The sequence below is a fragment of the Moschus berezovskii genome, chromosome 10 (assembly GCF_049115385.1).
Source record: "Moschus berezovskii isolate FMDL1 chromosome 10, NW_MosBer_1.0, whole genome shotgun sequence".
Classification (NCBI taxonomy): Eukaryota; Metazoa; Chordata; class Mammalia; order Artiodactyla; family Moschidae; genus Moschus; species Moschus berezovskii.
The window spans coordinates 97,851,017-97,877,952 of record NC_142469.1 but is presented as its reverse complement, the minus strand read 5'-3'; the positions used below and the strand labels follow the sequence as shown (position 1 = coordinate 97,877,952).

The window sequence follows — 26,936 nt, the reverse complement described above, 5'->3', positions numbered from 1 at the left end:
AATTATAAGGAAGGATTAGCAGCAACATTAAATGCCATCATCAGGTATTAATATTGCCATTTTGCTTTCTAACTTATAGCCGCGACCTGAGTTAACTTATGGCTCTTGCTACACAAATCAGGGAAGGAAGATGTAAAGAATTCATGGGGAAAAAACTCAGCACTCTGCTGATTTTTCCAAATATGTCATTTGGTTGTCCACTTTGATGACGTTATGTATCTCTCGCCATGAGCTAGATTCTCTATGGAGTCTAAGTTGACATAAAAATATAATCACTGTCCAGACTCTATAGGAGTTTCCAGCTACTGGGTGCCTTCACTCCACTTTTTTTTTCTCTTTTTTTGGTTGCCTGAAGAGCTTGTGGGTTCTAAGTTTACCTACCCAGGGCACCACAGTAAAAGTGACAAGTCCTAAGCAATGGACCACCAGAAAATTCCCTTAACTCCTCTTTTTGATGGGTGGTTTATCATTCTGAAATGAGGTCTAAAAAGATACACTTGTCACGTAGGTAGTCACTTGACATTTTCAAACAAGCTTCCACTTAATGTTCTTTGGGCCAAAGCTCTAATTACTCTTTAAAGATCTGTGTTCTTATGTTGCCATCATTTGGATGAAGCAAGTGTACAGGAATCAGGAATGAATAGATTTTGGGTTATATTCTCTCTAGAATGTTCACTCACTGTACTTAAAATTTTAGGGGAAAATTCCTATTTCAAAATATTCAAAAGTATTTTATGAGAAAGAATCATGAAAACTACAGTTTGCACAGCACTGGGCCACTCTGTAAATTCTACTTGGCTCATGACGTCACCAACATATCTATCCGTATACTCTCCATCCCCCAGGCCCACAGCATCACTCACCTTGCCGGTACTTTGTCGTTGCCATGAACATCACAGGTAGACCAATGGCTGAAGAGAGTATCCAGTTGCAGATGTTGATGATCTTGGCATTACGGGGAGTGCGGAAATCCAGGGCCTTGACAGGATGGCAGACTGCGATGTAGCGATCCACACTCATGGTGCAGAGGGTGAATATGCTGGTGAACATATTGTAGTAGTCTATGGAGATCACAATCTTGCACAGGATGGTTCCAAATGGCCATGTTCCCATCAGGTAATTGACACTCTGGAAAGGCAGGGTACTGGTTGCTAGGGCATCTGCCAGAGCAAGGTTGAAAATATAGATGTTGGTGGCAGTCTTCATTTTGGTGTACCTAGCAGATGAGGGAAAAGCAGTGGCAGAGTCAGAAAAAAACCCCATCAGTGTGAAATGCAATGAAGTTTTTAGTAAAAATAAATTGAAAACTAAAAGGCAAAAACCAAATAACCCTCCCCAAACCAAAGCAAAAACAATCGCAAGGATTAGTGGAAAGCATCTGAGATTAGATATAAAGGAACTCTTTCAGAGTACTAGGTTGGCCATTTATAATCATGTGCCTATTTCTCTACTTATCCTTTTTGCTATCTGTAAAATGGTTATAAGAATTGCTGCCATACTGATTTATTTGTTTATTTGCTTTTTAAAAAAAATGTGCCAGGCACTGTGATAAGTGTAATAGACTCAGGGAGAACTCAGTCAAGTATCTACATAGTGGGTAATAATACAATTATAAATAAGTAAGAGAAAAATTTCAGATATACAACTAAAACTATGGAACAATGTAATTGTGCAAGAGTGTATATATTTCTGGGCTTTCCAGGTGGCTTAGTAGTAAAGAATCTGCCTGCCAATGCAGGAGACATGGGTTTGATCTCTGAAGAGGTAAACCAATTTGATTGTAGCGTGCTTGTGTGCTAAGTTGCTTCAGTCATGTCTGACTCTGTGACCCCATGGACTGTAGCCCGCCAGGCTCCTCTGTCTATGGGATTCTCCAGGCAAGATTAATGGAGGGGATTGCTGTTTCCTTTTCCAGGGGATCTTCCCAACCCAAATCTTCTGAAGTAAAAAATCAAAAATAAAATAAAATATACGATTTTTAAGACTTGTGAGTAATTGACCTTGATGCTCAAGAAGTTTTAAACTTTTGATGTTGTTTATTAGCAGAAATTTCTCCCTCAAAGCAGAAAGAAAACAGAAATAAACCAACCTCCCCAAACCTTGCTAGCTGTACCGTAGCACACTCGACTGCGTTAGTCACCGTCTCAGGCAGTAGACTTACGTTGCACAGCTTATCTTTAGTACAATGTTTTATGTTAAATAATCAGTTTCTTTACTGTCAGTTTATGACTCATCATACTTCTAACCTTTTCTTCAGGCTCATCTTAGCCCTATGTGCTTATTAATGTATGGTTATTTCAGTTAAAAAAGCCTTTCCTCCTTTAGAATGAGATGTGTGAAACAAAATTAGGTTAGGGTCTCACATCATACAAGAAAAAGTGAATATTTATCTATAAAAGTTATTTCGCTTGGCATCTTATGGGAACAGTGATGTTTAATTTTCTCCATTTATTCAAAGATCCTCCCTCTACAGATAGGCAGTGTTCTTATCTCAGTTACTCACACTTTGAATCACAGCGACATATAAAAAGGAGTTCAGCAGTTTCCAAAATACACGAAAGAATAACACAAGACTAAAGGTCTGAGAATTCCAATTGCCTCCAGTATAGCTTCAAAGGCTTCAATCTAAAGCAATAGTCTGATCAGAAAAGGGGTCATGCTGTCCAGCAAACACGAGCTTTTCGTTTTGTTCTGTTCTATGTGGTGGTATGAATATTGCCTCTGGAAAGTGACATGAATGATTAGACTCACACTACAAGCTATAGAAGTGTATCCACCAGAGTTAGCAAGTGTGCCAAAGAACGGAGCCGAAGGAAGGGTCACCTTTGCCGTTCAGTTTACCTGGGTGGGTCTGAGTCGAACTCCTGGATGTCAACACACAATCCTTCACCCATCCTTCGGGCCTTTTACTTCTTACTGAGTCATAGATGAATTTGGCGGCTAAGTGGACCGAACAAACTGGGAGGGATAGGTGACATATTCCCAGAGTGTCTCCTCTGGACTATAGGGCCTTCCTGACGTTGATTGTTCCTGCTATGGTCACTGAATTGGGTCTTTTCCTCCAGGTGGTGGGCCAAGCTATTTTTCTCCTTCCTTGTTATCCCATGGAAATTTTCCTAGTATGTATTTTTGAAATTTTGTTCTAAGTGACCTAGTAGCTTATTTGCAATATGAATCCAAATGAATTGCCATACAAATGTTTAAAAAATATATTCTCAGAACCTTCAATGATTGACCCAGTAGAGTGATTTTTATGAAGCTTTCAGGTGATATAATAGGGAAAGGGTGTCAGGAAGCCCATTTCATGGGCAACTCACCTATGTTCCTGGGCTTCATACATATCTTTTGTTTGTGAATGTCCTTCCTTGTTTGTGGCTATAATTCCTATTTATCTTCAGTCCCATTTTTCAAGCTATTTCCCCAATGATTTCCACTCACCAAAACCACACTGAATTTTGACCCACATGTGCTAAATGAAGTCACCCTGAATTAATTACTTTTGCAATGAGCCCTAGAGGGTTTTGGAAACCTTTTGCTATTCTATTGTGTTTTTGAGTTAATTCTTGAGTTGTGATGACTCTGTCTTTGTCCAGAAACAAAAAAAGACCAAGGATGCATGAAAAGAGGATGAACTTCTCTGGTGGCTCAGTGGTGAAGAATCCATCAGCCAGTGCAGGAGACAGCAGAGACGGGTTCCATCTCTGGGTTTGGAAAATCCCCTGAAGGCGGAAATGGCAACCCATTCCAGTATACTTGCCTGTATAATCTCATGGACAGAGCAGCCTGGTGGGTTATAGTCCATGGGGTCACAAGGGGTCGCAAAGAATCAGACACAACTTAGCATACACCTACCCCACCCACATTCCAGAATCCATCTTGCCAGTTTCGTGTACCATCATGTGCTTCACACTGCTCTCTACCTATTTTAGAAGTTCACAATAGAACCGACTGCGATGTACAGCATGTTTTTACCTTTTGGGGGGCTGATTTTCTGCCCTTTGATGCTTTTGAGGAATGTTTTTTCTTCTTTTACGGTTTATCTGTGAAGAGGAAAGCTACTTAACTGCGAGGATTCAGCGAGCCCCTTTTCTGTGTCCAGCATTGTGCTTGGATACTTTTTCACATCTGTCATGACTTTCATATCCACTTCCCCTCACATAGAAAAATTCACAGTTTTAATGGAGGAAAAAAACCTCAGAGTGTCATCTTTTGATACTCATGATTAATTGGTTAAATCAAATGAATTAAAGTCACTTGTCCTACATTTCAGGTTATTGTTTAGAAGAAGTAGATATGTGAGTACCCACCCGAATCTCTCTTGTATTACCTAGACCATTCTGTTGTCTCAGGCAAATGTGCATGCGTGTGTGTGTGAGAGAGAGAGAGAGGTTGAAAACAACCAAAACTTATGATACACTCTCATCAGGCATTAAGACAGAAAGAGACCATATGTTAGTTTATTACTTTCTGTTCAGTTCTCCACTAGCTCAGTGGAGCAAACAGGAGATTTCTCACTTTGCTACAAAATATTCTAAAACATTTCATTTACATTTATTTCAGGTGGTCTCATGTGGTCAGTGATCATATTTCCAATGAGTTTATATTAGCAAAATGAGACAGGAGAATTCTTAGATCTCTGTGCCCTGCAGGCAGAAAAATGACTATTGTTTGCTAATTTGCCTCAGAAGAGAAGACCACGCTAGGTTTACAGGGACTTAAACAAAGACACACGCTTCTGCCTGCTGTGTCACCAGAGTGTAACAACCGCGGGTCTGTTTGATTGCGCGCTGCTCTCGTCATCTACACCTACTTTTTTTGCTGTTGTTCTCTGTATTCCTACTTTCTTCTTACTCCATGATACATTAATCACCATTCAAGGGAAAATAGCCTTCAGATGGAACAGGGACAAAAATCTGCTTTCTTCAGGCAATGGATGGACTTTATAAATAGAAAATGTGAAATGAATAACTGATCATGTTTTTATTTTTGCATTTGGTGCTAGAAAAAAATCAGAGTGAAATGTGTGGCTCCTTTTAACAGTAGAATTCGAAAGGCACTAGAATCTAATATATTTCTATTGTACTGAGTCTCCAGCTAATCTCATCACTTCATTCTCTTTTGGCTTTCGATTTGCCTGTTTTCTTTTTCATTTCTCTTATTTTATTGCATGCATTTTAAAAGGCTCTTCAAATCCTCTTGTTGGAATTGGAAACTGAGGTGGAGGATTGGGAGAGAACAGGGAGGCACATCAGTGCAGAGGAAAGAAAATGAAAGGAGGGACTTCCATTATGGCCGAGAGACTCTTTAATAAATTTTTGCATTATGCCTTTTGAAACTGCTTATTTCATGCTTTTTTTGTTTTTTATTTCTGAAAATTTTACTTCTGCACATTTATCTCATCAAAAGTTTATATGAAAAAACATGTTTTTTCCTTGATTCCCATATTTTGTGAGAGATAACATTGATGTACTGTAGGAAAATATTACGATGCTAAATCCTCTGACATATGTAAACCATTGTCATTGAATGAAATGTTCTTATCTGTGACTTTAGATTTTTATTTCCTGAAATATTGATTTTTATCTCTTCAGACTGAATTACTTGAAAAACACTATTAGAACATCTACCTCAGCTTTTGCTTCATAGATAACAGTGTTTTATTTTTATTCTAAAGGACTGGTTTTTAAAATTTAGAAACACTTTAGCTTTCAAATTTGAGAGTGCTGAGAGACAAGGAAATTCTCTTATTTTAGAATCTGAAAGTTTTGGACATAAAAAAATAATCAAATGTGTTACCACTAATATCAAATTATGATATATCCCTAGGCATTTCTTTAATATTGGAGGAACAACAAGGAAAACTTCAAAATATAATAAAACAGTTCTATCAACGTCAATATTAGAAAATTGCTTTTTGAAGAAGCTCAGGCATATGCTGTAGAATATACATTTTTAGAGTATAGACTATCAGTAGAATTATTGTCTACTGCACTGAGTGCAACAAACATAAAATTTTTGGTGATATTGTGCATATAACCACTCATTGCAAGTATAATAGGAAAGACAGCATGAACAGAAAAATTTAAAACCATAATAGATTATCCGTTCAGCATAGAATCCAGCACAAGATGGGCACCAGTAAATGAAACTGAATACAGGAAAAAGGGCTTGGGTTATTTTATTTTTTTATAGTAAGATGAAAAAATTTTTTTACGGAAACCAGTGGCTTTTGAAGTAAAAGTGAGCATGGAATATTCCTTTTTGCCTTGTCATTCAGTTGTCAAATTGAGACGAACTTTGGTCATAGAAAGTCATGGAATGATGAGAAGCGAGACCTGAGAGGGGCTTTGAGGACCACATCATTTGATCACATTCTTTTGTGGTGGAAGAAACTAAGCACAGAGAGATGTAGAACTGTTTGAGACCTTTTCTCTGCCCTTCCCTAGGCTCCATTTAAAACTGAAATTACCTTCTGTGCAGTAACTGCATTGTGTGCCATGTGTATTTCTGGATGTGCATTGCTGATATGCTTAGCCACTATGTAGCTAAAGTGAGGTAGGCATGTAAAAGTTTTTAATCTTCTTTTCAAAGATGCCCATGCTGGGAGTGTACTGGGAATTTTGAGATATTTTCTCATTATATTGAGAGTGGTAACAGAACCGTATTTTTTAGGGAGAACCAAGTTTGCTCCTTTTCCTTTGTTTTACTGTCTTACAATCCATGATTTAAACCTATCAATTCCATGTAGTTGACTTACAACCTCTCTCTCAAGTTCCATCACCATGTTTCCAGGTTTTTGGGGGGCCATCTGTAATCTGCTCTAGGATTCTCAAGTGCAATGATTCTCAAAGTGTGCTTATTCTTTCTTACGCACCACAAACACCACGACCATCGCCATCATCACAATCAGTAATAGCAAAATAACCAATAACATCATTGAAGAAGATGTAACGAATGGAGAGTTGAGATAATTAGAAAGGAAAAAGCTAATTATATTTTTAGAACTAGGGAGTAAAGGAGGAAGGGTGAAGTAGAACTCACAATTCCAGCATGCAAGAATGGATAGATAGTAATATCATTATTTAACAGAGAAGGAGAAGAAGAAAAGGAGATTTGGTTTAGATAAAGAGTTCAATTTTGAGTGTATTATGCTGTGTTACAAAAGAAACATGACTATTATACCAGAATATATGTCTGTAGTTCAGCTGGCAATTTATTTATAAGTCGTCAAGCTCTAGATGGTATTTCCAATCATGCAAGTGGATGAAATTGCCTTTCTGTCTGATGAAAGATGTGAAGAATGATGAAGGCAGAGAAGTTTCATAAAGGGACAGAAAAGAAGAGCAGGAGGGAGGAAGGGGGAGAAGGAGAGAGGCTGTGAAGATGTTATATAATGATACAATACTTCAGGGTGTGAATGAGAAAGAAATGAATTTTTAAAATGTCAGAGCCAGAAGCTAGTCTGTGGAAGTCTTCTAATCAGAGGACACTTTTTTGTAAATGAGGGATTTGATTTTTATCATTATCCAACAAAATGGCTCTTTTCTATTATTATTATATTTGATTATACAGCATAACATGCATTTATTCATAGACTATAATATTGATGTCAATTGTTTGAAATAGAATTTACCAGAATTCTTGCTTCTGAAAGAACAGGTTTGTAGCAGTACCACAGCTACGAGTATGTCTACGTGTGAACTCGTATATTTGACATATTCTAATATACTAAATCACATTTATAACTAATTTCCTTATAAACCTTATAGCTCATATAAGAAAGAAATTTGATAGAAATTTCCCCAAATTCAACAATACTAAAAATTTACATTACAATTTCAATATAAACTTGTAGAATGGGAATGCATTTTTCTATAGTCTTAATAAAAATAAATAAATTTTAATCAAAGAAGCTAGAGAAAAATTAAATTATTTTTCTACTTTCCTATAGAAAATGATAAGGCAAAATTGTTGTCAAAAACTTTAAAATATCTACCAATCTATGAATTATATATAATGTGTCATTATCATTTTAATTAAAATTTTAATGATTATAGGTTGAAAATAATTTAATGTATTCCTTGATGAGTTATATTGCCTTCTGTATTAATTTGGTTTTACTTTTTGCCCATTTTTGGATCATGTTTTTCTTATTGACTTGTTAGAGATTAAAATGGATACTGTAAATATTTCTTCTCAGGCTGCTAGTGTTTAATTTTATTCATCATGGTTTTCAGTTTCTTAAAACTGTCAAATTTAATTCCTTTATGGTGTGTTTATGTATGTGTTTTGCGTCTATTTTTCATAAAGACTTTCCTTATTATGTGGTTGTTGAAACATTTTTGAAATTTCCTTTTAATAATTTAAAAATATAGATTTTATTCAGAATGTATTTTTGATTTGTTAAAAAAATGCGGTGCTTGCTTATTGTAAAAATAAATAATACAGGAAAGCACAAAGGAAAAAAATGGAATGCCATAATCCAGAGATAGCATTTTGGCTAACATCCTTCTAAACTTCTTCTTATACGTGAGAAGAGTAACATTCATTTATAGTGGCTACTGGCCTGGCATTGCACTAAGCAAATTTATAACATTGAGGGGAGAGGCACTTTATCATCCCCATTTTACAGATGAGCAAACTAAGCCTCAGAGATCCGATATTTTACTCAAAGTTATAAAGCCTGTAAGTGACAGAACTGGAGTTTCCCTGGGTCTGTTCGCTCATCCATGCTGCCTCCCTCTAACACACAGAGAATCCCTCAGGTAGAATTTGAGTCTTGCAGTTCTTCCAAGCCTAGTACATCAGTTCAGTTCAGTCGCTCAGTCCTGTCCAACTCTCCGCGACCACATGAATCACAGCCCGCCAGGCCTCCCTGTCCATCACCAACTCCCAGAGTTCACTCAAACTCATGTCCACAGAGTCGGTGATGCCATCCAGCCATCTCATTCTCAGTCGTCCCCTTCTCCTCCCGCCCCCAACCCTTCCCAGCATCAGAGTCTTTTCCAGTGAGTCAACTCGTCGCATGAGGTGGCCAAAGTATTGCAGTTTCAGCTTTAGCATCAGTCCCTCCAATGAACACCCAGGATCGATCTCCTTTAGAATGGACTGGTTGGATCTCCTTGCGTTACAAGAGACTCTCAAGAGTCTTCTCCAATACCACAGTTCAAAAGCATCAATTCTTCGGCGATCAGCTTTCTTCACAGTGCAACTCTCACATCCATACATGACCACGGGAAAAACCATAGCCTTGACTAGACGGACCTTTGTTGGCAAAGTAATGTCTCTGCTTTTTAATATGCTATCAAGGTTGGTCATAACTTTCCTTCCAAGGAGTAAGTGTCTTTTAATTTCATGGCTGCAGTCAGCATCCGCAGTGATTTTGGAGCACCCCAAAAATAAAGCCTAGTACATAGGAGATACTAAAAAATGCTTATTTTATTTGGTTATCTAAAAAATGCAGTTGACCTGTATAAAAAAAACAGCTGAACATAACTTTATCCTTGGGATGAAAAATGACAATTCCTCTTCTCCTGTCACATTTCTGTTGTTCATGTGGTCATTTTCAGCTTTTGTCACTTGCCTCTGAATTTGTAATTTGAGAGTAAAGTCATCAGTAACCCTTAACACTACTGATCTCTCTTTCATCATTTACTCTTTTCAAAAGGAGTAACGTATCCAGTTTATGTGTTTAGGATAAAATGCTGGTTATGTACAGCTCTGCCACTTTTCCTGTCTCTTTCTGAAATTCAACTTCTAAAAGGGAACAGGTTATATTCCATTGATCCAGGTTCCAAATTGTAAAGGGGCTGGTCCCCACATGGGGAGGTTGCCAGTGGGCCAGGCCTGTGGGATACTGCATTTCACTCTGGGTTTGTAATTAAGAAGCCATTATTATTGCATAACTATGTCACATCAGCTAAGTATTTTTCAGTAATAAAGTTGACTTTTTTCTTTGCTGATTCATTTTGTGCTATCTCTCAGTTGGTTCAAACAGCAGAGAAAGTAGGAGTGACATTTAATAGGACTGTTTAAACATTCATATTGCCTACTGGGAACTTATCTATAATTTTCAAAAATTTATTTCATTGATTTATTGATTTTTAACTTGTGTTCTTTAAAATAAAAGATTTCTGAAAGGTGGAGTACAGGGGCCAAAAGTATAATCTTGTGCCTATTCTCAGTCATCTTAAAAATGAAAGATTATTTTGTATTCACTTTGAGTATTTAATAAAGGCAAATCTTGTGCTATTTATGAACTTGAGAATAAATTTCAACCTTTTGCAAAGCTTGCACATGGAATCTTCGTGCTATGTAATATATGTGTGGATTGTATTAGGATTACCTGTTTTGTTGTTTTTCTGTAGGTTTGTGGAGTATAGTGAACAGACTCAATCTGTACGCTGCAATGTGCCTGTCTGAACGACGGGATCAATTCTCCTGACCCCAAAGACCACATTTATATAATTTCTTTAAATTTAAAATTCCAGTTCATCTCATGTTTTTGAAGTATTTCCCACTCCTTAAGAACAAATCAAAAATAAATTATACCTCCCCAACCCATGTCATCTTATCATTCCCTCATTGATCACCACTTTTTTCCCCTCCCCTATTGTCAAAGGAAAAGAGCAGATGACATGTGAAAGTAGTGAGGCTGAATGATAGAAAGAAAAGAAGCCCCTGCTAGCTTTCAGGAAGCAAGTCTAGTTACTGACAACTGGGTTGTGATATTTCTTTGTGGAACACACTTCTATAGAATATCAACCTCAGAGGAGAGCTCTTCATGATTGATTGTGATGCTGTAAGACAAAAACAGGTGGATTCTATAATCATGCCTGGTTAGAGATACAACCAAAATCACCTAGAACCATAAAAAAGGCAGACACCTCCCTTTCCTGGTTAACATTAAGTGACAATTGCTTATTAGTCAGTGATAACTCTAGCTCTACTCTGTTAATTCTGCCTCTTATATTAAAAAAATTTTGATGCCCATGTGTCAAACTCTTCTTGTTCTGAGACAGCATCCTATCTAGACAGGGCTCTGCTTTATTGATTCCTCTTCTAAAATCACCAAACAAAAATTAAAATCCCTGTGATTTTGCTGCAGCAAAATTAACATTTAATTTCATTTGCCTCTAGGTATATTCCCAGAGGCTTTTGGCTGGTAGTCGTTGATAGTAGAGTCTGCTCGCATCAGTGGGGATCAGCAGCAGCAGGCCAACAGCAATTGGCAATTGGGGGAAGCCTTAGGAATCTTCCAGTGATGTCCACGGATGGGCTACGGGCTACTTGAAGGGCGTGGTAGCTACAACAGCTGTCTGCACCCTTGCAGTCTTGGCAAATACATTTACCCAGTGTCTATCTGTGGCAGGCAGAATCCATTCTTGGTGGACCTGGGGGCTTTGAGAGCTCACATTGGATACGCTCTCTCCTTTTTTCAGGGCTCCTCGCCTCTCTCAGAGCCTACGATCATGCACTGCTTCCTTAGCTGCATCCTCAGTGTGCGCCAGGTTAACTCCTCCCATCTGTGATGCATTCCATCCTTACAAGGACTGTTCAATGTGTGTCTTTAGGTCTAGATGTCCCCAAAGCAAAGACCTACGTGCCCAATTGTAGTCTTCTGGTTTATATGTATTAAGTTTATTTTCAATATCTTTCAGAAATATTTTGAACTTTACAATGATTATCTGGGCTTCCCTGGAGGACAAGTGGTTAAGACTTCGCCTTGCAATGCATGATCCCCGACTGGGGACCTAAGATCCCACTTTCCTTGAGACCAAAAAATCAAAACATAAAACAGAAGCAATACATAAAAAACTCAATGAAGACTTTAAAAATGGTCCACTTAGGGAAAAAAAATGTGAAATGACTATTTGATGTTCTTTTAATTAAAATCTTTAGTGTTAGGAGCTTAAGAAACAAAAATCTTACCTTTCAAGGTAAGACTATACATTTGTGGCAATTCTCCAGTCATACCAATTGTTTACTTAATCTTAAGAGCAAGACCAACCCTATTTAAGTACTGTGCATCTACACAAGAGTGAGTAACTAAAACTACCTTGATTTTGTTCACTTTCTCCAAATTTGACTTCTTAATAACATTGGGGTCGCGGAGAGTCAGACACAACTGAGCGACTGAACTGAACTGAACTGAATAACATTAGGAGTAAGACACTTCATCATAGCATAGTAGAAAGAATATTGGATTTGGAAATAGGATATACAGGTCTGAGGGTCTTCCCTGATAGCTCAGCTGGTAAAGAATCCACCTGCAATGCAGGAGACCCTGGTTCAACTCCTGGATCGGGAAGGTCTACTGGAGAAAGGACAGGCTACTCATTCCAGTATTCTTGGGCTTCCCTTGTGGCTCAGATGGTAAAGAATCTGCCTGCAGTGCAGGAGACCTGGGTTTTATCCCTGGGTTGGGAAGATCTCCTGGAAGAGGGCTTGACAACCCACTCCAGTATTCTTGCCTGGAGAATCCCATGGATAGAGGAGCCTGGAGGGCTGCAGTCCATGGGATTGCAGAGTCAGACACGACTGAGTGACTAAGCAAAGCACAGCAAACAGGTCTGAGCACCATGTCTTGTGACCTGGGGGACGTGGCTGAGCTTCAGTTCTCACAACTGTAAACAGGTGATTATATTACCACTAAAATAAACTAAATTATGATTGTGATGTGTTATTTTTTTAGTATTATAATTATAGCCAGTATTTACTGAATGGTTACTCTGGGTTAGGCGTTGCTGTAAGCAGTTAACTTGAACTTTCTTAATCTTTGTAACAGACTTATAAGTTGCACATTATCACTTCTTTTGTTGATGAATAAGCCAACTTTTATGAAGCTTAAATAACTCTCAAGAATAGCTGTGGCAGAGGCAGAATTTAAATCCATATCTGTTATAGTTTATGCTCTTTGTTACATTACACTGCACAGTATGTACCATGTGATATGTTTTTTATGTGAGAAATAATAACTTTTATAAAATACAGTTAAGGCTTACACTTATATATACCTTTGTGTAAACTGATGCTCACAAAAATCTTACTAGCATCTAAAACAACTATGATCGTTATCTTTTTTAAGTGAAATTTCTTTTTAAAAATTGTTAATTTTTAACATTGTATCTTTTTAAAAAATTTTGGCCATACCATGTGGCATGTGGAATCCTAGTTCCCTGACCAGGGATCAAACCCAGGGCCCCTGCATTGGAAGTGTGGAGTCCTAACCATTGGACAACCAGGGAAGCCCTTATCCTTCTTTTAAATGGAATTGAGCTTTAGAACAGTTGCCAAGGACAAAAAAAGCTTAATGTTGTACACTTGAAATATTTGGGTGCTTGTTGCTATGCAAGTAAAATGCCTGGATAGTTTGAATTTTTTTACTAGGAGTGTGTGTATGTGTCCTGTAGATAGAACCATTCACTGCATTTAATATTAACACAACATGTTGGAGAGAATGATACATAAGGATACTGTGTAGGAAGTTGAAATAAGAATGTTCTCGTTGCTCCTGCGTTTTGCACCAGAGATTTAATTAAGATCCGTGAAGACTCAATTTAAAATTCCATTTGTCAGAACTGTTGATGAGCATTCCCTGTTTATCCCCTTTAATGTGTCATAGCACCTGCTGATATCTAAATATTTTGGCATTCAATTAATTTCTGCAACAGTAGCTGTCCGAAATCTTTTAGGACCAATTGAAGGAAATGTGAAGGTAATGCAATTGGTGCTTGGAGATCTTGGCTTATGTAAAATCATGTATTTATAATAACTGTTTTCCACCCAAGAAGTATATAATCCTTTATAATTTAACTATCATGTCGACCTGGGATTTTTATAGAAAACAAAAAACAATGTGCTGAGATCTTTTAAAAAGTATTTTCAGGCAGAGAGATTTTTGGTGTTTTTCCTTCCCCTGTGGAGAATTCAACAGCACTTGTTAGGAGAAAATATGATTCATGAATAGACTAGTTATTTGGCAAAGCAAATAAGTCCCATTAATTTTTAAAATTTGAAATTTTAGGCTTGTGGTGCAACAAGAGCTATTAAATCAATATAGAAATATCTTTCAACTTGGACTAAAATTACTTGGCACTAACAACATTTTTAGTCATGGTTTAATGTATGTAACAGTATTTTAAATAGGGAAACTTAAACATGATCTTGAATTATCTTTTGGTGAAAAAGCTCTTTAATGTAATATTTTATCATTTTTCAGGATTATCTATTACTTTTGAAAATCTCTCTTTTATTTTTATTTTTTGTATTTTTCCTTATACCATTGAACATTCATTTTTTTAGAATCTGAGGAATATAAAAAGTAAAATACAAATCACCATAAGTTTAATAGGTAGAGACAAACTTTGATAACATTTCATGCTTAACACTCTATGATCAAAGTTATATATTTCACATTTCTTCTAGCTTAATACTTATATTGGACTTTATGTATGAACTAGAATATCAAGCATTATAGCATGTTTTTAATTTTCATAACTACATTTATATTTTCAAATTAACTTCTTTCATCATAAAATCCTCTAAGTGTCAACACTGAGTCAGACATGCATTTACTTAACACCTTTTTATTTTTGCCAAATGCTGGGCTGGGCAGTGGTTCTCAACTGAAACATGTGTTGGAGTGGCATTCCGTATGGTGAGAGCCCAGAGAGAAGTGTTTTCCAAACAGTATGTGAAGTATTATGGCACGGCAGCTGGTGACGTGGCAATGCTGAAAGAAGTATCTCACCTGTATTCAGGCTTCAGGAAAGTTACAATTATTCAACATTTGTTTCATCACATGTCGAGTGCCCAGGGAAGTGTTAAAGTTGCTTCTCAAGTTACATCCCCGGCTCAGGCTGCCAAGGATTTTGTCTCTGATTGTGGCAGGAAGGGGTTAATAGAAGACTGACTATAAATAAGTCTGTCTATTGCCTGTTTTTCAGAAATAAATGTAAATCTAGTTATTTTCCAATTAGTCTGTTTCCCAGAAACAGTTACAAACCTATGTTAAGTGCATTTAATTTAGAAATTTTACTACCATTTTGGGCTTCCCAGATGGCTATAGTGGTAAAAAGTCTCCTTGCCAATGCAGCAGATATAAGAGACACAGGTCTAATCCCTGGGTTGGGAAGATCCCCTGGAGAAGGGCATGGCAACTCACTCCAGTATACTTGCCTGGAGAATCCCATGGACAGAGGAGCCTGGTGGGCTACAGTCCACAGGGTCCAGACTCTAGCAAGACTGAAGAGACTTAGCACATAGGCATTATTGTTTTAGTTGTTCAGCTACTCAGTTGTGTCCAACTCTTTGCGACCCCATGGACTGCAGCACGCCAGGCTTTCCTGTCCATCACCATCTCCCAGAGCTGGCGCAAACTCGTGTCCATAGTGATGCTATCCAACCATCTAGTCCTCCGTCATCCCCTTCTCCTCCTGCCTTCAATATTTCCCAGCGTTAGGATCTCTTCTAATGAGTTGGCTCTTCACATCAGGTGGCCAAAGTATTGCAGCTTCAGCTTCAGCATCAGTCCTTCCAATGAATATTCAGGACTGATCTCCTTTAGAATGGACTGGTTTGATCTCCTTGCAGTCCAGAGGACTCTCAAGAATCTTCTCCAACACCACAGTTCAAAAGCATCAATTCTTTGGCACTCAGCCTTCTTTAAAGTTTGACGCTCACATCCATACATGACTACTGGAAATAGTATGGACTTGACATAGCTTTGAATAGACAGGCCTTGTTGGCAAAGTAATGTCTCTGCTTTTTAATGTGCTGAGTAAGTTTGTCATAGTTTTTCTTCCAAGGAGCAAGTGTCTTTTAATTTCATGACTATAGTCACCATCTACCGTGAGTTTGGAGTTCAAGAAAATAGTCTGTCATTGTTTTCATTGTTTCCCCATCTATTTGCCATGAAGCAATGGGACCAGATGTCATGATCTTTGTTTTTTGAATGCTGATTTTTAAGCCAGTTTTTTCATTCTCCTCGTCACCTTTATCCAGAGGCTCTTTAGTTCCTCTTCACTTTCTGCCATAATGGTGGTATCATCTGCATATGTGAGGTTATTGATATTTCTCCCAGCATTCTTGATTCCAGCTTGTGTTTCATCCAGCCTGGCACTCCACATGAGGTACTCTGCATATAAGTTAAATAAGCAGAGTGACAATATACAGCCTTGACCAACACCTTTCCCTATTTGGAACCAGAACATTTTTCCATGTCCGGTTCTAACTGTTGCTTCTTGTCCTCCATATAGGTTTCTCAGGAAGTGGGTAAGGTGGTCTGGTATTCTCATCTCTTTAAGAATTTTCCACAGTTTGTTATGATCAACACAGTCAAAGGCTTTAGCATAGCCAATGAAGCAGAACTAGATGTCCTTCTTGAAATGTCTTGTTTTTTCTATCACCCAATGAATGTTGGCAATTTGATCACTGCTTCTTCTACCTTTTCCAAATCCAGCTGGAACTTCTGGATGTTCCTGGTTCATGTACTGTTGAAGCCTGGCTTGGAGAATTTTGAGCATTACTTTGCTAGTGTGTGAGATGAGGGCATATGTGCAGTAGTTTGAACATTCTATGGCAGTGCCCTTCTTTGGGATTGGAAGGACAGGATTCCAGTCCTGTGGCCATTGCTGAGTTTTCCAAATTTGCTGGCATATTTCATTTTAATGATAGTGGATAATTATCCTTTTTACCAGTTTATTTTCTACTCTATGAAGTGGGATTTCCGTTTCTTGCCCTAAACTTTGTGCCTTTAAATATCTATGAAATGGTAAGTCCATAGCAGAGGCCAGAAAAGTCCCTTTAGTCATCTAGGATGACCTCTCACATGACACAACACTAAGATGGATCTGAATTTCTTAGTCTCACATTATCTTGTGATTTTCCATGTCCTGGGAAGAGCCTCATTACTGTTGTTCTAATATCATAGCTACTGTCATCTCCTTTCTTCCCCTGGGGAGTCATACATCCATTGGCTTTTCAGGGGGAAAAAAATCTGTCCATTGAGGATCCCCCTCACAAAGTTTGTCAGTGTTCTATCCTATTGATACAAGAAGCAAAGTTCCATGCCTTAGTCCTCTACCTGGATAATCCATGTTCTTCAATCTGCTTCTAAAGCACGGATGGTGAAATCAAGTAGAGTGGAGTCTTTGGGAAGACTTGGTTGTAGAAGTGGAATAAAAGAGGTTTCCACATCTTTTCATAAGGACGTGAGAAACAAAGAAAGAATTAAAGGCAAGAGCCATGTGTGAGAAGGGAGTCTTGTCAGTACTTAAGACATCTATCTACCTTATTTAGGCTCTCTGGAGTTAATACTGACATGCCTGGTTACTTTCACTTGTCAGTAATTCCAGTCGACTTGCCCCTAGCTTGTCCGTCTTGTGTTTTGCTCAGTAGAGAGACAGAGGAATGGACTAAGATGCTTTTCTTTGAATTTAATTAGGCAGATGATTTAGCAGAATCTTTCAGTCAAAATGTATCTTTTCTTACTAATTGATTCTTCTCAAATTCTTCCAGAATTAATTCTTCCAGATCCAATTTTTTCTCAGTCTCTCTTATCTCTCAGTAACCCCTCTCCCATTTGGATTTCTGGGGACAATGAAGTTGGAGAAGGAAAAGGCAAGGACTTCACAGACCCAGGTTCTCATCTCAACTTGAATATGGAAAATATATTTGCTCCCCAACTAAACAAAAACTACCCATGTTATAAGAATTTCACTTTGGAAAATTCCAAGTTTCTTTCAGCTATTAACACTCGGAGAAACAATGTTCTAAAAGTTCTTATTTTGGCAAACCAGAAATGGGACACTGAAACACGGAGGGCTGAAATAAGCATGGCATTAACATAACAGTATAATCAGTATAATTCAATGTACTGAAACATTTCAGCTCCATTATGTCCTATTATCCTTTGTTACTCTGTTAAATTCAGGGATAGGAGAATTTTTTTTTTTTTTTTAAAGATAGTCTCATCCTTGCTGCTGCTGCTGCTGCTAAGTTGCTTCAGTCATGTCCAACTCTGAGGAGCTTACAATTTTGCAATTTTGTAAATTGCAGTATTTTTTTTTTTTTTTAGAAATGTAAAAATGGATCACTGAAATAAAGGAAAACTTGAGAATGGCCTGGTGTTTGGCTGTATAATAGATCTAAAAAGCCTAGTTTGATCTGTCACTTACAGTACTGAGATTGGCATCCTGGCTGTCTCCTGATCAGTTTATTGATATGAATTGTTAGCATACGCTGCTCACAGCATAAAATGATGCTTCTGGGGATCAAGAAAAAGAGTACCTTTATATCACAATTTTTTTTGTAGTTAGAAGTTCCACAAATAATTAATGGATTTTATCACTGGAAAAGACTCTGATTCTGGGAAAGGTTGGGGGCGGGAGGAGAAGGGGACAACCGAGAATGAGATGGCTGGATGGCATCACTGACTCTGTGGACATGAGTTTGAGTGAACTCCGGGAGTTGGTGATGGATAGGGAGGCCTGGCGTGCTGTGATTCATGGGGTCGCGGAGAGTCGGACACAACTGAGCGACTGAACTGAACTGAACTGACTGATTTTATTATTTTTCAGGTTGAAGGGCAGACTCAATCAGAGACCTGAATCCAGTTATCCCAGAGACAGAAGTTCATTCCAAAATGTCACAGCTTAATACGAAGGGAAAACTCCAGATTTTGACCTCTCAAAAGCCAACTTTCCTATTTTCTTTATTCTAATTTCAGTGGGGTCACAGCCTATCAATAAAGAAAAAGTCATGAAGATGTTATCAATTAAGGAACATTCTGGGAAGTATGATAGGTAAGGTAAGATAATAGGCTAGTCAGTCATCCTAGTGAGACCTCAAGAACTAACTCGATGAAATTAAACATAACAGTTTTGAAAGACCTTAAGTTTTTCAGGGCCATGTATGTCTTGTTTCAGATCTTAGTATTATCATTTATTAACTGGCAAATTTGGGCTTATTACTTAAATTTTCTGAGATCTGCTCTCTTCATTTGTAAAACTTGAAAGATATCAGTATCTTCCTTAAATGGTTGATGTAAAGATGAAAAATATTTCAATAGTATGTTTAAAGATTATTGATATGGAGGCTAATGTATACTGTTCAGTTCAGTTCAGTTCAGTTCAGTCGCTCAGTCATGTCCGACTCTGCAACCCCAGGCCTCCCTGTCCATCACCAACTCCCGGAGTTCACTCAAACTCATGTCCATCGAGTCGGTGATGCCATTAAACCACCTCATCCTCTGTCATCCCCTTCTCCTCCTGCCCCCAATCCCTCCCAGCATCAGGGTCTTTTCCAATGAGTCAACTCTTCGCATGAGGTGGCCAAAGTATTGGAGTTTCAGCGTTAGCATCAGTCCTTCCAATGAACACCCAGGACTGAGCTCCTTTAGAATGGACTGGTTGGATCTCCTTGCAGTCGAAGGGACTCTCAAGAGTCTTCTCCAGCACCACAGTTCAAAAGCATCAATTCTTCGGCCATCAGCTTTCTTCACAGTCCAACTCTCACATCCATACATGACCACGGGAAAAACCATAGCCTTGACTAGAAGGACCTTTGTTGGCAAAGTAATGTCTCTGCTTTTTATTATGCTATCTAGGCTGGTCATAACTTTCCTTCCAAGGAGTAAGCGTCTTTTAATTTCATGGCTACAATCAGCATCCGCAGTGATTTTGGAGCCCCCCAAAATAAATTTTGACACTGTTTCCACTGTTTTTCCATCTATTTCCCATGAAGTGATGGGACCAGATGCCATGATCTTTGTTTTCTGAATGTTGAGCTTCAAGCCAACCTTTTCACTCTCCTCTTCAAGAGGCTTTTGAGTTCCTCTTCACTTTCTGCCATAAGGGTGGTGTCATCTGCATATCTGAGGTTATTGACATTTCTCCCGGCAATCTTGATTCCAGCCTGTGCTTCTTCCAGCCCAGCGTTCCTCATGATGTACTCTGCATACAAGTTAAATAAGCAGGGTGACGATATACAGCCTTGACGCACTCCCTTTCCTATTTGGAACCAGTCTGTTCCATGTAACTTTCAGCAAATTTTAGCTAAAGTGATGACGATGCCTCTTATGGGTTTCAAATTTAATGAAGCAGATACTATGTGCTCTGAAAAGACAGAGTTAAGTTAAATGTTGTTACTTATAAAAGTGTTAATTTTGCTCCTCTTGTATTACTTTTTTGGACTGTTTTCTCATGTGTGCTAAAGGTAACTGATGCATCAAAGCCTAGATTTTTCTAAAATCATAGCTCTTTTCCTTGACACACCCCACCCCGCAATGAGTTGATATGTTTAACTTCACATCTTCATCTATCTTGACTAGAATGTTGACTAGAATATGTTATTTTCAAATATCAATTCAGCTTCAAACAACTGTGTGGGCAGACTATCTCAGCTACATCAAAGCATTAATTCTATTATTGTTCCAGGAGACTAAATTTTCTGATACAGGCCATATATCTTTTTGTAAAGTATGTTTTAAAAAGCTATTAAAGTAAAGGTGTGTGAAAGGGCATGCTAATTCATTCATTCATATGCTCTTATTTTTGAGTTTCTAAAGTGTTGAAAAAATAGTACTCTTGAGGAAATTATCATTGGTTTGGTTTATAGGTCTTAATATATGCTTTGTGGCATTGACTCATGTACCACTGTCTTTCATGGAAATGTGACACATTTATTCAAAGACTGAAAACTTCTATTTACTTTCAGGGTAATGATCCTTTTTCAAAAGATTACATCAATTTCTCCTTTGATACTTGTACCCTAAATTCCACAAAACGATAGCAATTTTAAAGAACAGAAGATTTGAGCTTGACTTCTAACTTGAGCTCTCTGCTGCCTGTGTTTCTGAATGACAGGGTGTTTAGAAGTAAAACAGACATTGTTTGAATGCAGGGATACACTGAGGAATGTCTTACAGCAATGGTTCTTGAGATTTTCTTCCTGTGAATCCCATTCATTCCAGACTCCTTCACCATTGAATTATCCTTCATACTTGTGGAATATTTGTAATATCTGCTTTGAGAAATAAATCCTAGTCAATGGGGTTCTCTTTCATTGTTCTATGAAAGTTAACCAAGGCCCACTCCACTCACTTTTCTTTATCTTGTCTATGAAACATAAATAATATGTTTAATGAAATTTGGAAAATTAAAGACTTAAATCAAAAAGTATCCCATTGCGGTAAACCTTGGGAAGAGTGTTTGTCAGACAGTACGACTGAAGAAACCTGAGTTAGTTACCATAGTCCTACCTTTGACATTTATCAGCTGGTGAAATGGTTTAATTTTCTTCTCTACTAGATTGTACCTTTAGAGATAGGTAGAACCTGATCTGGGCTTCCCAGGTGGCTCAGTAGTAAAGCATTCATCTGCTAATTCAGGAGACATAGGTTCGATCCCTGGGTTGGGACCATACCCAGGATGAGGCAGCCATTCCAGTATTTTTGCCTGAGAAATCCCATGGACAGAGGAGCCTGGTAGGCTACAGTCCATGGGGTTATAAAGAGTCAGACATGACTTAGTGACTGAGCATGAGAACTCAGTCTATTTTTCTCAGTGGTATATTTTGGAGCCTCTAAGAGGGTGCTTTGGAAGTAGTGTTCAACAAACATGAGTTTCAAATTCATCTTCTTTAGTATTAGTTTTGTTTACAATGTTTTTCCCTGTCTAAACAACATATTCTTTATATGTTTTGTTTATTTTGCAGTGTAGTTAAATAAGCTTTCTTTTGTCATCAGAAGGAATGACTGTTTGAAGGATCTCAATATTGCCGGTTTTTAATAGCACCTCTTAGTGGGCTTGATCACCAACATCACCAGAAGCATGCTCATATTCAATTTCATTCAATCCATGTGGTTTCCTTTATAGAACTGATGGGGACTGAGTAAGTATGAAATTATAATGTTGACAATAATTTCCCTTGTTCTTTTTGGCAGGCACAATCCAGGTCTGATATTCAGGTTATACTGCCAGCAGCATTTTTCAATTAACATTTAATACTCCCCCACAAAATCCTCAACCTTTCGCTGGCACTGAACCCAGTGTTTCAGTGAAAAATTGCTCAGAAGCAAAGGCCTTTTCTTTCATTGATCTCCTTGTTCCCCTACAGTTTCTGTACTTGGAATACTCTCAACTTTCAGAGACACTGTAGATCTCAAAGATGTTATTTTCTACTTTGTGCTTGCTTTATCTGTAGCGTTGACTACTCTGATTTTAAAAGTTGACAGGCATTGCCTTGCAAGTCTTGGAAAAATCCATTATGAAGGTGTTAGGATAGACATTCACACAGACTCACTGTACCATCATTAATGCATCCTCCATGAAGAGTTCCATCTTTTTCACCTATTTTACTGTGATTAGTGAGTCAGACTTTAACAGAAGCCAGGACTTTTCACAAAGATGTTATTTTAAATTTCTAAATTTTCAAAGCTTGTATTCAGAGGACACCACTGTTATAAGTTATTTTTTTCTAATTCAAGTAAACTATTCTGCTGAGTAAAAAGAAGTTACGTCATGTGAAGTCTGTGTTTAGACTTAGATTCTGCCTTAGACACTTTAACTATAATACCAGTTTAAATGTGAAACATCTAAGTTAAAAATAGCTATTTTTTTTCCAAAAAATAATTGGTTTGTGTCTTTTTTCTCTCTCAAACTTTTAATATAATATAGAGAGGCTAACCAGTAGGGAACTGAGTAAATTGTGGTTAAATGTCCTTAGAATTCTGTTCACATCATCTTAGTGCCAACAAAATGAAATTGGAGTAATCCAGGGCATTGGAACGAATCAAAGAATAACAGGGACCCCACGCAATGCCTTGCCTTACCTCTGCAGAAATCGTGATTCCAAAAGGCTAAGCTGTATTTCAAAGTGTAATAATATGATTGATTTATGAGAAGGCAAGAATACTGAGTGAATGTTGAGATCTTGCATGCCGATGAGTGAACCCAGAGGGAGGGAAGAGAAGAAATTCCCAGAGGGAGGGAAAGTGAAAGAGAAAGTCGCTCAGTCCTGTTTGACTCTCTGCGACCCCATGGACTATACAGTCCATGATATTCTCCTGGCCAGAGTACTGGAGTGGGTTGCCATGCACTCCTCCAGGGGATCTTCCCAACCCAGGGATCAAACCCAGGTCTCCCACATTGCAGGCAGATTCTTTTACCAACTGAGCCACCAGGGAAGCAAATAACTACTCCTATATAGCACTATTAGAATTTACTGCACATTTTCATATATCTAATTTGGACCTAAACTCCAAGTGAGGTTGAATGTGATTACCATTCCTTTGGTGAAGTTAACTAGTGAGACTCAGGGAAGCTCTGTGGCTCTGATAACTAGTGAGAGGCAGAGATTCAAACATGAGTCTCCTGTCCTGTCCTGTGTCCACGCTAGAACGCCTACTATTAATGGAGCCGATTGGTCAATTTCAGGGAGATTTTTAAGACATCCTGGGCTTTTGCTTTTCAGGGAGGTAGTTTAATTAACTATTTATTCCATAAACAGCTTCTTAACATTCAGAGAAATCAGACATATAGACAGATCTCTTAAACCTCCTTGCCCAGCAGGACTGTTTTCTCCTCCATGAAATAGAGGTCCAGATCTTTGCATCTCAATATTGACTGTACGCTAGACTCATTAGACTCACCAGGATAGACGTTTTGATCTATCTATGCCCAGGAGCTATGCCCAGAGTGTCTAATTTAATTAGTCCTAGGTGGAAATGGGGTTTTCTTTCTTTTTTAAAAGGCTTCCCAGGTGATTCTAGATTTCCCTGCTGGTCCAGTGGTTGAGAATCCACCTGCCAAAGCAGAGAACATGGTTCGATTTTCAGTCAGGGAACAGAGATCCCACTTGCCACAGGGCAACTAAGCCTGTGAGCCGCAACTACTGAAGACTGTGCACCCTCAAACCAGTGCTCTGCGACGAGAGAAATCACCACAGTCAGAAGCCCGTGCTCAGCAAGGAAGAGTAACCCCAGCTCTCCATAACTAGAGAAAGCCCACGTGCGGCATCAAAGACCCCGTGCAGCCAAAATAAATCCACAAATAAATAAATAAACTCATTAAAAATAATAACCCTTCATAGGTGGTTCTAACTTGCGATCCATATTGAGAGCCACTGGAACAGATCTGAGAGATCTTCTTGGTGTCTAAGTGTGTTGCAAGGATTTCTGCAATACTTTGGAGGCTCCACGAGTTATCTCGAAGGAGACTCAAATTTGATTATTCATTTTATCCTGCCTGGGTTTCTCGCCAGAATTTAGTTCCAAAAATCTCACGTAAGAAATTCTGGGAACTGTAGCATTCTTCAGCTAGACTATCTTACTCATCCAGTTGGAACTTGGCTTTCCTTGTGGACTTGTACCTAGTGGCCACCCGGCTGATCTAAAGAATTCCTGTACATTCCAGAAAGTTTTCTCTGAGCACAAGTAATCGAAGAAGCATTCATTTGAATACAAATGGGGACTGAATTAAAGATGAGAAATCAGGCAAGGAAGATATTCCAGGGAATTTTAGGAAATGACTGAGCAAAGCCAAGGGCAGGAAGCCAGAAGATTACAAATACCCCAGAACACCGAGGCTGCCCCTCGTCCTGTTGATCTGGCTGGACAGTCTAAGTTTTAAAACACAGTCAATAAACCTTTTCAAAGCGACTTTTGAAAACCGCTAAAAACAAATTTTTAAAAAATGATCAAGTTATGTAAGTCAGAAAGAACAGGAAAAAAATTCCAAGTAATGAGCTTTTGTGCTTCAAAATGCCTAAATAGAGGCGGAGGGAGATGAAGCTGCCAGTCACCACCTGGGTGCATGGGGGTGGATGTGCGTGCAGGTACAGGTGTCTTTGAGGACAGATTTCATATTTTCTAAGAAGCTAATTTTAATTTACAGGTGACAGTTCCAGTTTTTCCTGAAAGCTTCAAATGACCGAAGATGAAAATACCGTGAGAAGGTCTAGAAAATCACACCGATTTAAGATAGCCACAAAGCATATCTAATAGATGGTAATTTTTCAGAACCACTATTTTCTGAGTACTTACTCCCTAATCCCTGGCCAAGAGTGGTAGTGAATATTGTAGATTGTCTGGGTTAGATGAAGAGTAGGAGTTGAAGATGGCCACTGAGGTGACATGGAGATGGTCCTATGTGATTACATTTTTGACCCACCTTCAACATCTGTTTCAGAAAAACAGTATCCTCTGTCATAAAAAAGTGGTATTCTCTTTCCAAAAAAGCTGTGAGAGCTTTTCTGTTTTGTATGGGGCTTCCCTGATAGCTCAATTGGTTAAGAATCCGCCTGCAATGCAGGTGACCCTGGTTCGATTCCTGGGTCGGGAAGATCCACTGGAGAAGGGATAGACTACCTGCTCCAGTGTTCTTGGGCTTCCCTTGTGGCTCAGCTGATGTGTATGAAACCTCATTTTGTACTGATATTTCTTCTTCTTGAAAAACACTGCAAGTTGGTACTAGATATTTTAACAAAATGCTTTGTTTCCATCTAGTAAATAACAAAGTATAATCAAAATTGCCAAAGAAGAAGATACGCTCTTTTTTATGACCACTGCAAAACTGTGAATTCTACTCAGTACATCTGTACCAGAGTTTGGCAAATGACAGCCTGTGGGACAAATTTGTCAGCTAAGAATGGTTTTCTGTCAGAATGGTTTTGCATTTGTAATTTGTATTTTAATTTTTTATATGTATAATAATTAGCTTGGTTGTTTCTAATCTGAGGATGCTATAAGGAAGTAGTTTGGTAACATTTATTATGGAATAATTTGCATTATAGAATCAAGTAAACCAAAAGAAAGGTTTGTATTATTTTGTACTAAAAGAAGAATCATTTCATTCTTGCAAAATGAGTCAACAAAAGAACATATAGTACGATTATTTTCTGATAATCAAATGTATGGATTTTCATAAAATTCAAAATATTATATTCATAAAACATTAGGTAAAATTATTAAATATGCTATTAGAAAATCAATTCTTTTTTGTTATTAATGAAAAATATTTTAGAAGCCACATTTTTCCATGTCTTCCTTCTACATCTGTTTTAGTTAGAATAACAAAAACCAAAAATAAGTTTATAGATAGTTTTATATTTTTAAGTGGTTGGGAAAAATAATATTTTGAGGCGTGTAAAAATTACATGGAAATTCACATTTCTGTGTCTACATACAGTTTTATTGGAGCACAGTCATTTTGTCTATGGCTACTTTTGGGCTACGGTGGCAGAGTGGAGTAATTGTGACAGATACCATGTGGCAACAAAGGCTAATATGTTTACTTTCTGGCCCTTTACAGTGAACATTTTTAACCCCTGCTCTAGACTGCAAGGTCATCCCTCTTCATCTGATGGGTGTCAGTTGTGTGTACATCTAAACGTAGTAAAATGAGGTGAATTCTTACCTTGGAATCATTTAAATCCAAACTTCACATTGGCTTATGAAAACAGCTTGGTATAAAATTATTTTAGTTCCAGAGTCTCCCTACTTCACTGGTGCATTCTCACCCTTCTCAGAGTGGAGGCACCAGGCTAGTGCACACATCTGGAGCCATTAAATTATAGGCAGTTTAGCTTTCTATTGAAAACTGGGGTAAGAATTTCGTGGCTTAAAAATTTCTCCGAACTTTGTTGAATATAAATATCAAGTACACTATATAGAAAACAAGGAACAAGGGCCTACTGTATAATATAGGGAACTCAACTCAATATTCCGGATTACCTATATGGAAAAGAAACTGAAAAAAGAATAGATATAGGTAAGTGTGCTGTGTAAGTTGCTTCAGTTGTGTCTGGCTCTGTGCGACCCCATGGACTATAGCCCACCAGACTCCTCTGTCTATGGCATTCTCCAGGCAAGAATACTGGAGTGGATCATCATACCTTACTCCATGGGATCTTCCCAACCTAAGGATCGAACTCTC

The 26,936-nt window shown here is 38.1% G+C and overlaps 1 protein-coding gene across 3 annotated transcripts in view; it reads right to left on the bottom strand.

Moving 5' to 3' along the window:
• Positions 1 to 26,936, bottom strand: part of OPRM1 (opioid receptor mu 1) — a 43,935-nt gene that overhangs the window by 4,408 nt on the left and 12,591 nt on the right. Inside the window, exons 1-2 of one of the 3 annotated variants that reach the window (XM_088840835.1) lie at positions 1,295 to 1,365; positions 864 to 1,219 (exon numbers count right to left, since the gene is read on the bottom strand). In XM_088840835.1, coding sequence (XP_088696961.1) covers positions 864 to 1,206 — 343 coding nt within the window. In that variant the 5' untranslated portion in view covers positions 1,207 to 1,219; positions 1,295 to 1,365. Of the gene's footprint in view, positions 1 to 863; positions 1,220 to 1,294; positions 1,366 to 26,936 lie in introns of those variants that run through there. The other 2 variants (XM_088840836.1, XM_055432846.2) reach the window with 2 other exon arrangements.